The sequence below is a fragment of the Varanus komodoensis genome, unplaced genomic scaffold, assembly GCF_004798865.1.
Source record: "Varanus komodoensis strain SLA01 unplaced genomic scaffold, ASM479886v1 scaffold27, whole genome shotgun sequence".
NCBI classification, from domain to species: Eukaryota; Metazoa; Chordata; class Lepidosauria; order Squamata; family Varanidae; genus Varanus; species Varanus komodoensis.
In genome coordinates, this window is record NW_025335701.1 from 4,229,905 (window position 1) to 4,244,094 (window position 14,190).

The window sequence follows — 14,190 nt, forward strand, 5'->3', positions numbered from 1 at the left end:
TATCATACTATTTCCTTTCATCTCTCTACTACAGTAGTGGTGAACTTGTGGCCCTCCAGAAGTGGTTGGACTCCAGCGTCCATTGTCTCCCATAGCCAGATATGATGGAAATTGTAGTCCAACAGCATCTAGAGCACCACAGGTTCCCCACCCCTGGTCTGAATTGTGGAACTGTAACCAATTCCCCCTTGATTTCTTGTGTTCTCTCCAGTCTCTTCCACAGATTTATCCACTCTTTCTTGTCAGTATATTTATATTCCTCTTGCAAAGAACACAAGGTGCTTTATATAGTCCTCTTCCATTCCATTTTATCCTCATAATCCTGGAAGAGGAGTTAAATCAAGAATAAGTGACATGCCCACAGTCACCCAATGAGTAGGGACTAGAACCCTGATCTTTCAGGTCCCCAGTTCAACAGTCTAACCACTAGCTCTCTTACTTTGCCATGAACATGGCCGGGTAATGTCAGTAAGAACACAACCAATTTTATCTTCCTCTCAACACACCAGGGCCACATTTCTCCAGAGAACTGCCAATGCCCAAAATCTTCAGCTATGAATTTTCAGGTTGTAGCCTTTTCTGATCTCCCCATATTGGCAAAACTGTGGAAGACTTTCTCATTAGTAGTACTATATTATTACTTAATTATTTAATTAAATATTATTAAATTAAAGAGATGGGGTAAGCCCATAATTTCTTCACTTATGTTCTGAAATATGGACTTTCAACAGACTAGCTCAGTGGTGGCGAACCTATGGCATGCGTGCCACAGCGGGCACGCAGAGCCCTCCCTGTCAGCACGTGAGCCAAATTGCCCAGCATCACCCCAGGAGCCAAGCATCGGATAACAGCTCACATAGGGGCTATGCGCATGCTTGGAAAGGAGTAGCGGCACCAGGTGATGACATCATGAGCTGCGACTCATTAGTCGAGACTCGTCCGAACTTTCACATGGCCGTTCAGTGTGCTGCCAAGGATAAATATATATTTTCTTGGACTGGCTGTGAGTTTTAATACATTCATTTTTATTAACACAAGATTTCAGCTCTGAGCTTTCTTATGAAAAACTGAAATTTAATATCTAAGATTTAGGAAAGAGAATAAAAAGCTGGTCGTGTCATTGAAAGCTCTGTTATTGTGTTCTTTTAAGACAAAAGATGTTAATGTATGAGTTGCTTTTTCTAAACTAAAACCTCAGTATTCAGGCTTTATTGCAGTGTTGGCACTTTGCAATACTTAAGTGGGTTCTGGGTGCCAACCAGGAGGGTGCGTCCACCACCAGGTATGGCTCAGAGCCTGGTTCAGCGCTTCAGTCCTACTTGATTCAGAGGGCCACCCACTTCAACCCTCCCCTGCATCCAAATGTAATTTCAGAAACCTAACTCTTCATGCCTTCCATTCACTGTCACTGGAAGCCAACAAAAGGCAGCAATGTCTGCATGTTTCTTTGGATGTCTGCTTGCTTTTTGCCAGAATTGCCAGCAGAGGTTTGGGATTCACAGGCTCCAAAGGCTTCCTAGACTAGGATCATTATTTAAACCAGTCCTGGAACTAGCATAAGAAATTTCCCTCCCATTGGTTGCAATGGGAAGCAAATCGTTCAAAACAACAACAACAAAATTGGAATGGAACCGGAGGAAGCTGTTCCTCCTTTACTTTGTTCCTGCTGGCATAAGACTGGCAGGAGTTTGGATGGGGTGAGCCATTCATCTTCAGATCTGCTATTCACTAAACAGTCACAGTGAAATCAGAAATTGGTTGTAGACATGCAGCTTGAAACCTTCTTAATGAGCACAGAATTGTGGGCACCCGCTACTCCTCCCTTATGCCAGCTCCCCATGCTCCCTGCAATTAGATTTTGCATCCTGTAAGCACACCGCTTTCCTGCAGCTATGCTTAGACCACCTTGACTTCCATCCAAGTTAACACCTTCAAAGCAAGCACTGGCTTTGCCAAACAATTTGAGGTTTAGAAATAGTGCAGACCCTGAAGCTCATTGGAACCCCTCCACTCATTCATGGGCTCTTTCTTCATAGCTCATTGTTACTGCAAGTTCTAACGTTGTCAGGAAGTTGCAAGAATAGAAGAAGAAGAAGAAGAAGAAGAAGAAGAAGAAGAAGAAGAAGAAGAAGAAAAGCACCTTCACGAAACTCAGGTTGCAGAGTTTTGCTTTTGCTCCAAATTGCCATTTGCACTGTGTGTCAGCATCATAGATCTGTCCTGGGAGTTTGTCAGGGTATTTGTACTGTCCAACTTGCTTGGGTTCATCTATCAGGCAAGCTGCTTGAGCAGTGCTGAAAGAAAGAAATGTGTCTGTTAATGTCCAATGTGATCATAGGGTGACATGCAGCTCAGACTGTATTAATCAAATGCCAGATAGGGATGTATCAGAATTCTGGTTCTGCTCATGAACATGTGTCAGCCAAAAATATTTGCAAATTGTTGAACCCATGCTCACGTTCATCACATTCCTGATTCCCAGTTTGATTTGTGCAGATTTCCTAATTTTTGCAATTTTGACCACAGAGAGAATCAGCCACATGACTCTGATGAAGGCTACATTTTGGATAATTTTGTATTCAAAATTTGTATAATTTTGGAAAATTGCATCAATTTCCACTACATTTGAGCAATTTTCAATGCACACGAGGTGAATGGGAACAGGGATCAGGCAAGATCTGAGCAGTGTGATGATGTTAGCAGAATCACGGTGGTCTCAAACATCACTTATTCCTCATCCCTATCGTCAGTTGACAGATGGGGTCAAACAGATGCAGGTTGTCCTGAAAAGATTCAGAACATTTTGTGGCTTTCTTTCACAACTCCATGCTCTTCAACTGTGACAAGGTATACATTTTTACAGGAGCAATTCAGAATGAGCTCTTAAATTTACTTTAAAAATCTGTCTGTTTTTCTTATAGCTTTAAAGGTTAATTGCACACTGATAGGAATGACCAGGATAACTTAAAAACTATGTAGTAGTGTGGGACAAAGACAGCCCATTAAATCCTGCTTGGAGTTTTGAAATAGTTGTCCTGTCTACAGATGTTTAACATTTCAAATTAGAAAGGTGTATATTTGATTTTTAAAAGCCATGATATTTTGTGTGTTTTCATAGTAGACAAATTAGGGAGTTTAAATTACCCCACAAGTTCAGGAAATCCCTGTACAAATCTGAATTTTAAAACAGTTATTTGCTAGAACCTTTCTTTGATCCAGCAAAGCTGCCAGACCCACTCCCATTTGGGCAAAAACGTCTGATTTAGCATTTATTTATTTATTTATTTATTTATTTATTTATTTATTTATTTATTTATTAATTAAAACATTTTTATGCCGCCCCATTCACCGAAGCCTCGGGGCGGCTTACAACAATTTTGGTAATTTTGGTCCCAGCTGTAAGATAATGTCTCAGTTAGGCTCAGAAGTATTTCCTCCTTGTCCTGTTGTCAAAACTCTGTTAACACTGTGGGCTCAAAGGCTCCAGGGTACCAGTTACCCCACTTTTCTGAAATCATGCACCAAAATCATGCACCGAAATCATGCACCGAAATCATGCAGGGCTTGCCCTCCTGACAAAATGGCAGAACACTGGTGCATGTAAACAAAAGTTTTGGGGTCACATCTTCTGAGATATGCATTTTTATTTGCACGTTGCCTTCTATACACATTTCAAGCAAATTTCCTAATATAATGCATTTTAGTATCCTATTTTCAATAATACAGGCATTCTTGCGCACTTTTCTGTTGGACGAGTCCAAAGAAGTGCCAACTTTGAAGGAAAGCAGAGCTTCAGTTCACACAGTAGTTTGAAAGTATGAAATCAGGTAACTGGGTGAATTTCTCACCTTTGCACCAATGTCTGTGACACACTCAGACAACATAACTTGGTGACACAAGCCCGGCCAGCCACAGCAAACACCACCAGGAAAGGTGGCGGGGGGGGGGGTGTTATGCCACCTGAAGCAGATGGCACACTCTGCCCAATGACTGGGCCTTTCAACTGAAAGCATATACAGAAACATGCCATTTTTAGTGGTGACACGTGGGCAGGTTTGTGTGCATGTGTAAGAGTGGGGAGGGCAGGTTGGAAGGTTCTGCTCCCACTCATAACCTTCACCCTTACGGATAAAGAGTCTCTATTTTTTCCCACTGAGTGGAAGAACAAAGGAAAAGGAAAAACTGCAGGGGGGGAAATGGTTAAGCAATGTTCACCAGCGCCCTTCACTTGTGATCACAGCCCTGATAGTATTTCCAATTTATAAAAGCGAGGAGGCCAACCAGGCATCTCCTGTGCATCAACTACATAGTTTCAGCCCAGAGAAACTGTGCCCTTTGAGGCTTGTTACGAGCCCAGCAATCTGACTCCTTCGGAAAAATGTAATGCGCTCCTAAAGGATAGTTACAGCTCCACAGTCTTAGTCCCATGTTTTTGAAGCCCTTGAGCAAGAAGGCCTCACTCTTGCAGCTGTTAATTTCCTTGCCATGTCCTTGCAGCCCACTTTGCACCACCAGCCAAAGGGGGGGGGGGGCAAGGCAACTGGAGGCTGCCATGCCCTCTTGTCCCTGTCGCTGCTCACCAGGCTGGGGAAGGGCAGTGGACAATGGGATCCGGAGTTTACTCAATTCACATCTTCCGGAATGTACATGGGCTCCAGTCGAAGTCTATATATCTCTGAGTTTGCAATGTGATAGTCAGACCCCACATACAGAAACAAACTATGCTTGACAGCATATGTATATTTCAAAATGTATATATTTCAAAAATGCACACAACAGATGCATACATTTTGGGAAGGTATGCATAAAATATATACAGATTTATGCAAAAATGAAAGAGGGGGAAGCTTGCAAGTCAGAACAAGCTTCAAGGTGAAATTCAAAGAACTCCAGGGAATTCAAGTCTGCTGATCTGCACATCCCAAGCCAGCTGCAAAAAAGAAGTATCAGTTCCTGGAGATCAGCAGTTGAATCCTTGCTTGGATATGGGCACTGAATGATGTCAGCCCCTGACACTCAACTAACAGGGTATACATAATAATAGGGAGGAGGAGGAGGAATAGTTTAATGATATTCTACAAAAATACATTAAGTCAACGTAAAGCATTACCATGATAAATTTCTCTTAATTTATGATGAACACACAGATTACCATTCTGCTTTCAAAATGGTCAATACACAGTGCAAGAAAACAGAAGCCTAGTAGCAGGCATGCAAGATGTGTTACTAACATAGTGTACTCATAAATCTTCAGTAGTAATCATTTTGTTATCTTCGTTGAAACACTTTAGTTATGGTAAGCCACCTAGGAAGGCCTCAGCAGTTATAGGCATCCTACAAACACATGTAAATACATAAATCCATCCATCCATTCACTGATTTTAGTTGCATATATTTTATGCAAATTCACCAAGCCAGTCCAACCTTTAGAAACCATGCATTGGGAGGAGGCAAACTCTTGGCGCTGCTGTTGCATCTAGCAATTTGACAGACTGTCCTGGGAGCCACCACAACATCACTGCCACGTGACGCAGGGAAAGCAACATGAAATGTGCCCAAAAGGCTGAACATAAGGCAGAGGCAGGACTGGAAACCCCAAATACTACGCAATCCGTTTGATCCCTATTTTACAGGAACCCCACCTCCGTTTGATCCCTATTTTACAGGAACCCCACCTGCCAGCAGGAGAGAGTTTGTGTGTGAGCAGGTGGGCATGTGCGTGTAATCAGGATGGTGGCCAATGACAAGTGGGGTCCCCCAGGGCTCTGTCCTGGGGCCGGTCCTGTTTAATCTTTTCATCAACAACATGGAAGAAGGGGTGAACAGGCTGCTGATCAAATTCGCAGACGACACTAAAACGGGGACAGTGGCCACAACTGAGGAGCAGGTACTCCAGGTCCAAAAGGATCTGGACAGACTATGGAAACGGGCAGGAGACAACAGGATGGCGTTCAATGTGGATAAGTGCAAGGTCCTGCACTTGGGGCATAGGAATAGCTGTCACAAGTACAGGTTAGGTGATAAGTGGCTGGAGAGCAGCACTTGTGAAAGGGACCTCAGGGTGCTGGTTGACTGCAGGCTGAACATGAACCAGCAGTGTGATGCGGTGGTCAAGAGGGCGAACGCCACCCTTGGTTGCATAGCCAGAAGTGTGGCTTCTAGATCGAGAGAGGTATTACTACCACTCTACACGACTCTGGTGCGCCCGCAATTGGAGTGTTGTGTTCAGTTTTGGGCCCCTCATTACAGAAAGGATATAGCCAGGTTGGAGTCAGTGCAGCATAGGGCCACAAGGCTGGTGGCCGGTTTGCAGGGGATGGGGTATGAGGTGAGACTGAGGGAACTGGGTCTCTTCAGCCTGGAGAAGAGGAGACTCAGAGGGGATATGTTGGCAACATACAGGTATGTGAGGGGATGTCACATGGAGATGGGTAGAGACCTGTTCTCCCCTGCAGAGGAAGGCAGGACACGCTCCAACGGAGCAAAGCTCAGGGAGCCAAGGTTCCATTTGGATGCCAGGAAGCACCTCCTGACAGTCAGGACCCCGAGGGTGTGGAATGGGCTTCCATGGGAGGTGGCTGAGGCCCCATCAGTGCGGGTGTTCAAGGAGAGGCTGGACGTGCACATGGTGGGCATGTCGTGAGCGGAGCCGGCTGTTGCCGGAGGTCAGACTAGATGGCCCGGGAGTCCCCTTCCGCCTCGCTCTGCTTCTGTGTCAGAGTGCATGGGCATCTGTGCATGTGCACATGCTTTAAAGCAGGAGGGCCAGATGAAATGATTTTTATTTCAGCACTTTTGTTGGAAGAAGAGCTTTCTATCCATCGTCACAAAACATGCTTCCTTCTGTTTCTCAATAAACGTAAGTCCTATTTGGGTGTTCAGAATCATGTGATTGGTTTCACAGGGCCAGGCCCACTAGCCCCAGAGCCCCGTGTTCCACTGCCCACGTGTTGGCAGGGAATGCCTGAAGAGCAGAGGTGGCTTCTGTGGTGGGAAACCCTGCAAGACCCGCATTCTGCATTGCAGAAGCTTCCCCACGCTGGACCTTCCCCCTCAAAATGTAGATGGGGCTGGAGCCATGCCTAGCCACACTGCAAAATGCAGGCCTTGTGATCTGGAAAATCCCAAGAATCCAAAGGAAAAACCTTCAATCTGAAACCTACCTGAGAAATTTGTTAAGATACTGACGGCTGCACACAGACCACGAAAACACTCCATTGTTCCCCGTGAGAGTGGGCGACATAATGTTGCCTTCAGCTTTTCTGCAGGGGTTCCCTTCTCCATCATGAATCATGCCAAAACTGGGGAAAAAAGAAAAAGGGAAAAGAAATTGAATACATCAAGTCAAAAAAGACAGGAGGAGAATCGTGCCAATAAATGATTGTAACTGGAACCTGCTGAACATGGAATGGTATTTGGAAATGACACGTGGTCCAGAACACAGCCGCAAGTGTGCTAACAGTGGGATCAGCTGAGGCAGGCGACACAGAGCATGCCTCTCCAGCTTTTACACACTACAGCTACTTTCCCAGCTCAATTCAAAGCACTGCTTTTTACTTGAAATGGGCTGGGCTGTCAGGAGCTGAGGTCCCCCCTTCAAACAATCACCAGCCACAGACCGTCTTCCTTGCAACTGTCTCTATTGCTCCCAAGTACAAATTACGCAGAACAGGTCTTTGAGCATGCACAGAGGGGTTTGTTGCACCCAATCTAGTGTTTATTTACAGGAATTCTCCTTTTGAACATGCTGGGGCCCCTTCTCTGTGCATGCTGTAAACAAACCTCCTCTCCACAAACAGCTCATTCAGTCAGGCCTCCCACCTCACCATGGAGTGGAACACAAGGGGGCGAGGGGCTGGTCCGCATGTGAGGATTCCTCCTTCTCAGGGACACCTCCACTGGTTGTTCATCTTGAAATGCTTGGCTCAGTGAAGCACCAGACACTGAGATAATCTCCTCCTCCTCCCTCTCAGAATCTTTAGCTAGCCTGAGCTTCCCAATCTCACTGAAATGTGCTTCACTTTCTAATTCTGAATCATTCTCTGGAATGCAGCCAGCGGTCCCTGGGAATGACTGCCCAAGCCCGCTATTCTTCTTACTCCCAACATGGGGCCAGAATGTTACAGGCAGGTTCTTCCATATGAATTAATTCACTCGCTGACATGGAGTGCCCACATCTATGGTGGCTTGCGTGTTGGACTACAACTAGGAATAACAAGATTCAAACCTCCACTCAGCCATGAAGCTTACTGGGTGACTTTGGGCCGGTCACTATCTTTCAAACAGGTCTGATAGGCAAATAGCATAGCAGGAAAGAACTGTGTATATTTTCCTGAACTCATTGAAAGAGAAACAAGGAATAAAGGTAACCAGTCAATCAATCTTCATTTTATTGATGGAAGATCAATCTTCAATTGATAGATTGAAGACTCTATTTTCCTCTACCGAGAGAATGCAGGTGGGCTTTTAACACAAAACAGGAATTTTTCAGAGGCGGTATCTGGAGTTCAGAACTTCCTTTTCAACGTAGACTTGTTTGCACATTACACTAAGATGGCCAGCTAAGACCTTGATGTTTTAGGGGTTGAAAATTTGTGACCGTCCAGATGTTTTGATCATCAGCCTCTCACCATTGGCTATACTGTCTTGAGATGGTGGGGGTCATAGGCCCAAACATTGGGAAGGCTATATATTACCCAGATCTCATTTATTCCTTTGCTTAGCTGCAGGGGGGAGGGGGGTTAATTGCCGCTCATGGTGTGTGTCTATTGTGTTTTTTTACATCTTTATTTTCCCCAACTTCCTTGCAGATACTTGGAGATGGGAAGATAGGAAATAAATACATTAGATAAATATAATTAAATAATGTATTAGTATAAACTTTGGGCCTAATATTTTAAAGTAATGACCTGGAATTCAGTCTTTCCTCTCCAAGACCTACTCTAACCCAAATGTATGAAATAGAAGCCAGTGTTAACATTTTCTTCAATCATACGTATTATTTTGCACTTTGCCTGATTATCTAGCACCCTCAAATCCATGCACTTCATGACTTCCTAAGGTAAGTTGCCTATTCTTCCATACTATCTTATATGTAATGTAAAGTGCAAGCTCCAGCTAACAGACAGAGGCACTCATGCCCCAATTGTAAATAGAAACATAGAAACAGAGTGAGTCAGAAGGAGCCTCCTGGGCCACCTAGTCTGACCTCTGGCACCAGCCGGCTCCGCTCACGACATGCCCACCATGTGCACGTCCAGCCTATCCTTGAACACCCACACCAATGGGGCCTCAACCACCTCCCGGGGAAGCCCATTCCACACCCTCGGGGTCTTGACTGTCAGGAAGTGCTTCCTGGTATCTAAATGGAACCTTGGTTCCCTGAAATACAATTTGAAGTACAATTTGTCTGCCCCAGGAAAAAAAAACAGGAAACTCACATCTCTCAAGACCACACAGGATGCAAATTAGGGTTATTTCTGGGAGAACTTTTGCATGGGTAATTAAGGGACCAAGCCCTGAGTCTGTAACTCTGTTCATCACTGTACCACAAAGGGGCAAACTAGGTGTTAAGTACCATGGATTTAATGCAAAGGTTCCCTTCTTCTGATAGGAATATTTGCCTAATGGAAGGACTCTGTGCAACAGAAGAGCTCCTTCCATGTGAAGAAGATTTCTTCTTTTAGAGGATGAGAACCTTGGAGCCAGCTCCATGTATGTAAGTATGAAACTGCTCGATTCATTCAAAAGAGAGCATGTGACCTGAACTGAGAAGCAAAATTGTTACTTAGACCACAACCACCTCATCTCTTTTCTATATGACTTGGGAAGTTCCATGCTTAAATAACAGCAGACTGAAATTTCTGAGATTTTTATTCTTGTATATAAAATGGTGCATATTTTCCACCATTATTTTGTGGGGGTTGCTTTACTTTTCCCCACAGTGTTCCTAAAAGCACAGTGTGAAAGATCATAAATACTGCCCAGGAAGGGGAAGAAAGACACTGCATCACTGCCATTGCTAATGGCGAGCCCCAGCCTGAAAGTATTATTAGGTAATTCCAAGTTCCCCAGAGAACATTCGGCAAGTGCCCCTCCCCATGTTGTCACCCACAAAAAGGGTGGAGAATCTGGGGAAATGATTTTCTTTCAGCTCCAGTATGAATGCATGAGATTGATGCTATTGAATTGTGCTTGCCCCCAAACCTCCAACCAGAAAGCCTCTCATGTTTCTCATGAAACTTGAGCTGATCAATGGAATGGAATGCGAATGTCCTGCATTTCATAGAGAAGGAAGTTCTATCAAAGCTTAAGAGATTTATTGGATTTTAAAAATCATATAATAATTGCAACGGTTCCCTCCCATCTATAATTATTATCTGACTGCTAATAGGCTCATTAGGCAACACTTCTAAGGAACACCTGCCTCCAGGCAACTCAAGGCCAAAGCTGCCAATTTCCCATATTATACAGCTGAAAAGGCACATACTTGGACAAATGACAGTGAGGGAAATTTCTAGTAATTGTTGCCAAATGAAAGAATTGCTGTCTTTCCAAGATACTTTTTTTGGAAGACATTTCGTAAATCCTTCCTGTCCGGATATCAGCATTTCTATGCCAAGCTGAAAAAAGGGAGATTATAACAGAAATAGAAGACAAAAACCCCAGGAAAGAACAACAATCATTGGATTATATTACTGAAAATAGGAAAACAGAAGAAGAAGAAGAATATAGGGCTGTGATGCAAAATAGTATGTTTTTTGCACAGCTCTACACATGTGCTTTCACAGGACACAAATCTGCTGGGAAACCTTTTGGTGTCATCCACTTGTTCGGCTCCCAGTAATTCCAGTGAGGTTTCTGCAGAACATACTTGCTTCCCTTTCTAATTAAACTCCCATTTTAGTTTCACTGTCCCTTGAGCAGGGCAGCTTCCCAGTCTTGCACTCTTGTTCGGCTGTCAAATGTGTGACTGGAGCTTTCACCAGCAGTTATGCTTACTGTAAAGACACTTCCAGAAATCCACGCAACTGAATTCTGTGGTAGCTTCCATGGGCCCTCTCCATCTTTTCTGTGACAGAGGGGCTTGAAGAGGTCTTAACCTTCCACCAAAATTGCCCAACAAAACATATCTATTAGGACTTTAAAAGCCAGACTGTTCTGAAAAGCAAATGTTAGGGTCAGACTGTTATTTTTAATGTCTGAATACATTTAACATATCTTTTAAAATAGCAGCTGCCTGTAGGGTGTTGTGCCTTCCCTCCTGATCCTATGCACTTCTGTAGTGCAGGATCTTATTATAAATCATGCTTCAAAAAGGAGCCTTGAATAAAGAAATGCAAGATAGAAATAATAAACCCCCTCCACCATAACTCTTTATGGCATTTCTGCATCAGTTTTCATATTAGACCCCAGATAGGAGGCATATTAAAATACACAGGCATGGCGGGGTGAGGATTTTGCTTTGATTCATTTTTATAAGTATTTGGCAAAATAAGCATTTTGGTCATATATGGGAAGGGAAAAAACATGAATGCAGGAACAAGTAAAACTAACAGAATCACCCATCCCCATGCTGTCCTATGTACCTGCCTCCAGTTTGAAAACTGCGTTCGCCTTCCCGTGTGCTTCGGGTGAGCAGTCCGCACTGGTTTGTCTTGTGTTTTCAACTCTACACAGTCATCTGCTCGAGATACTGTTTGGCATGTAGTTATTGCCATTTTAAGAAATTCCATCCCTGCTCCACATTCTTTTTTACACATTGAAATCTTCTGGGGAGCAAGAAATCTACTGGGGAGCAAGAAATCTACTGGGAAGAACCCATTCGTAACTGATGGAAAGGCCAGGCAACCAGGGATGTGCACTGCTCTGTTCTGAATGGATGTGCTTTCTGTCCGGAACTAAGGCAGTGCTGATGCCAGTTTTCTGGGGGTCTGTGAGCGAAATGCTCTGAATGATTCCCCTCCCTGATGAACCTGCCTTCCGCTGCCCATTTTCCTCCTTTGTCTCATCACTGGAATGGTGCGTGTCCTTGATCAGCAGACTGCTAGTGAACAGCTAATCGGCAGTGGCATCTGCTCAGAGCAAATGAGCAGGTTGCAATGGTGAAGAGGCAGAGAATCTCTGGGGAGTTTTTCTCAGTGGGACCCCTGCTGGGGTGGTGGCCTTCAGCAGGTGTCCAGCCATGCCTACCCTTGAGGCTGGTGCTGCATAACAGCCAAGCAATTGGTGCTGGACTAAACAAAATTATCCTCAAAGAAGACAATCTCACCCTGGAAAGAAGGATATACCCATGTCACAACTGTTGTGAGTGCGCACTCCATCACTGCAGTTATGTATGGCTATAAAAGGCCTAAGAGGTATATTTCTGAATTCCACTATTTCTTTGTATTTGCTTTGTTCCCCCTCTTCCCCACTGAAATCCCTGGCAATGTTGCCACTGAATTCAGAATTAATCTTTGTAATCCCTCATTTCCTTTCAGATGGACAGAAACCTGCAAAAGGACCACTCATGCAGACACGAGGTCACAGCCAATGCTCTACAGTGTCTTTACACAATGAGAATTAAATAGCTCCGAGCAGCCATGCAAAAGCTGGGATTTATGTAGCAAGTGACTGGGATGACAGCAGCATGGCCATTGACAAAAGGCGAAGAGCTGAATGGAGCTGTCAGCCAACAAAAGGGAGCTTCTGTGTGGGATATATTTTCATACAGTTTCCTGAACAAAGAAAATTCTGGATTTAATCTTGCCTTCATGCTCAGTGCCATGGTTAGTCTATGATGGATACCTTGGGAACGCAATGGCACAGCGGGGGTTAATTTATTCAAAGGCATCACTAGGAAGGAAATGATAAATGTAAAAGAGCATCACTATCAAAGAGTAAATGCAAACCCTAACAAAATAGCTAGACCATCCCACATGTACGATTCTCCAGCCTTCCAGTAGCAATCACAGTGGCCATTGGAAAGTTGTTCATTCCTGTGAAGACAGGAATATAAAAATGCAACAGAAGAACAGTTCCATTGGATCACATAAAAGATCCATCCAGCCCACTCTTCTCTTTCACATGGTGACCAGCCATAGGCTTCCAAAACGCCCACAAGTAAGAAATCTCCCTCTTGCTGCCTCCCAACAGCCTCTCATGGTGCCTCTGTAATCGGAGTGGCCTTTCACAACTAATTGCTGTTGACAGACCTACCCTCCATGCATCTTCCTATAGGCGCCCCTTGAAGATAAGTGCCCTAAGCACACACAGGGGAAAGGTGTAAAAGAGAGGAAATGGACTGGTGTTCTCCATGACCTTTACATCTTCTTGTCTAGTGGGCTCATGTATAGTAGCTCAAGGGGGTGCTCATTTTTAGCCTGCTCGAGGCCTCTATGGCCCACGGTATTACCCCAAATCCAGGACAAATTTACAGATGTATTTACAATGGTCCCCAAAATTACTCAGTTTCTGCTGTTTAGCAAGCCTCCAGGGGAAGGAGATGCTACAGGAAAGTGAGAAAGAGAGTGTCTGAGTGCTACAGAGATCAAATAATCCACATGGTAAGAATAATAAGAGGTCTCTCCAGTATGCGGTTCCCAAGTTTTCCTTGACTTTGGACATGCTCAAAAGGTCCCAAGCACTGCAATCAGGTGCCTTGTTTCAGCCCTTTGGGTCAATGATGTCCAGATGCAGCGTGACTTCGGTCATGATGGTCGGCCTGCAGTCCACACAACTGCCATAGATACACAGAGAACCAGTGGAGGCTCCAGTGGGCACTAACCAGCAAAAAGCCAATGGCTTTCCATATGTAGGGAATGGGGCCCAAACTCTGTTCAGTCCTGGATTTTGGGAGGTATAGAAAGTTTCTCTCTTTCTCTATAATATAGAGAATGCTGAGTGTAAAATCAGAGGGGAAGAGGTCTGCCCATTTTTTAAGAATTCAGAATTATACCATGCCACTATGTAGCATGATAAAGCATCATTTTGGGGTAGAAAGATTAATGTTACCACAAGCAGCACTATAGCCCACTTATACTATAATATATACTATAATTTTATACTATATATACAAACTTTATACTATAATACCCACTTTATACTATAATAAATGCATTGTTCTTTCAGATGCCACATAACCCTTTGTTCTTTGGCTGGAACGAACTGATTTCCCACCCCTCTATACATTGTTACAAGTAGCAAGGA

At 44.1% G+C, this 14,190-nt stretch overlaps 1 protein-coding gene across 1 annotated transcript in view; it reads right to left on the reverse strand.

Annotated features, from left to right (window-relative positions):
• The window catches only part of ADAMTS18 (ADAM metallopeptidase with thrombospondin type 1 motif 18), a 118,439-nt gene that overhangs the window by 51,439 nt on the left and 52,810 nt on the right, over positions 1–14,190 (reverse strand). Inside the window, exons 9-10 of the mRNA XM_044433901.1 lie at positions 7,164–7,301; positions 2,141–2,294 (exon numbers count right to left, since the gene is read on the reverse strand). Coding sequence (XP_044289836.1) covers positions 2,141–2,294; positions 7,164–7,301 — 292 coding nt within the window. The remainder of the gene's footprint in view (positions 1–2,140; positions 2,295–7,163; positions 7,302–14,190) is intronic.